Here is a 1167-nt window from a genome sequence, read left to right as displayed (position 1 = left end):
GTGGATTGAAATGAAAATAAGAAGTGATGGGAATTTAATGAAATGAAAATCAGATCGGGTGGATTGAAATGAAAAATAAGTGATGGGAATGGAAAGGAAAAGCGGACATTTCATTTTAGTTCGTGAAAATAAAAATGAATAAAATAAAAAAATTTAAAAAAAAAAAACAAGAAAAAACAAACAAACAAAAAAATCCCAAACCCACAAATGAACAAAAAAAAAACCCCTAAAAAAGCAAACCCCCCTGGGATTTCTGGAGTGCCCTGGAGCTGGGGCCGGCCCTGGCTCACCTTGTCCAAGGAATAGGCTGTCCAGGACGTGCCCCCTCCCAAGATGTAAATCCTCTGCCCGTCGTGGGCCATCTCGTGTCGGTACCTGCAGCAGCAAAGCACCCCCAGATCCATCAGGGAACGGACAGCACAAACCTCTGGAATGCCAGGCCAAGGAGCAGCTCCAGGCCTGGCCCTGCCTCACCAGGCCCTGCGAGGGGTGGGATTTGCCCCGGAGTGTGGAATTCTGAAGGACCTTTCCCGGGAGCACCACGGGAGTCAAACCCAGAGATTTATGGAGCACCAGGACCCCACATCCATCAGCATTCCAGCCCTTTTCCCAATACCTGAGTGGCCAAGGCCAGGCTGGAGCAACCTGGGCTAGTGGAAGTTCCCCACCCACGGCAGGGGGTGGGATGGGATGGGATGGGATGGGATGGGATGGGATAGGGTGGGATGGGATGGATCTCATGGGGGGATGAGAAGCTCCAGGGTGGAATGAGATGGCTCTCCAAGGTCCTTCCAACCCAACCCACTCCACTCCACGGCTCTGTGATGACCTCCCTGCCCTCCTTTGCCATCATCCAGGATAAACCTGGGATCATCCTGGGATCGGGATCGCCAGAGCTCCAGATGGGGGAGATTCCCAAGGCCTGGTGAGCTCCCCGCTCCAGCAGGGACTCCAGGGAGTGCAGGTGTGTATCCCAGGTGTGGATCCCAGGGAGTGTATCCCAGGAGTGTATCCCAGGAGTGTATCCCAGGTGTGTATCCCAGGAGTGGATCCCAGGAGTGGATCCCAGGGAGTGTATCCCAGGAGTGTATCCCAGGAGTGGATCCCAGGTGTGTATCCCAGGGAGTGGATCCCAGGGAGTGGATCCCAGGAGTGTATCCCAGGAGT

General features: G+C 53.6%; 1 protein-coding gene across 1 annotated transcript in view; it reads right to left on the bottom strand.

The window, feature by feature from the left end:
* Positions 1-240: 240 nt before the first annotated feature.
* Positions 241-1167, bottom strand: part of LOC114073367 (kelch domain-containing protein 10-like) — a gene marked incomplete at its 3' end in the record, with an annotated part of 9790 nt that continues 8863 nt past the window's right edge. Inside the window, exon 3 of the mRNA XM_027911132.1 lies at positions 241-375. Within this exon, the coding sequence (XP_027766933.1) occupies positions 241-375 (135 nt within the window). The remainder of the gene's footprint in view (positions 376-1167) is intronic.

The sequence above is a fragment of the Empidonax traillii genome, unplaced genomic scaffold (genome assembly GCF_003031625.1).
Source record: "Empidonax traillii isolate 1590-97213 ecotype Southwest subspecies unplaced genomic scaffold, ASM303162v1 scaffold6216:size17229, whole genome shotgun sequence".
Taxonomy (NCBI): domain Eukaryota; kingdom Metazoa; phylum Chordata; class Aves; order Passeriformes; family Tyrannidae; genus Empidonax; species Empidonax traillii.
The sequence above is the reverse complement of the archived record's forward strand: the minus strand, read 5'-3'. Positions and strand labels throughout refer to the sequence as shown.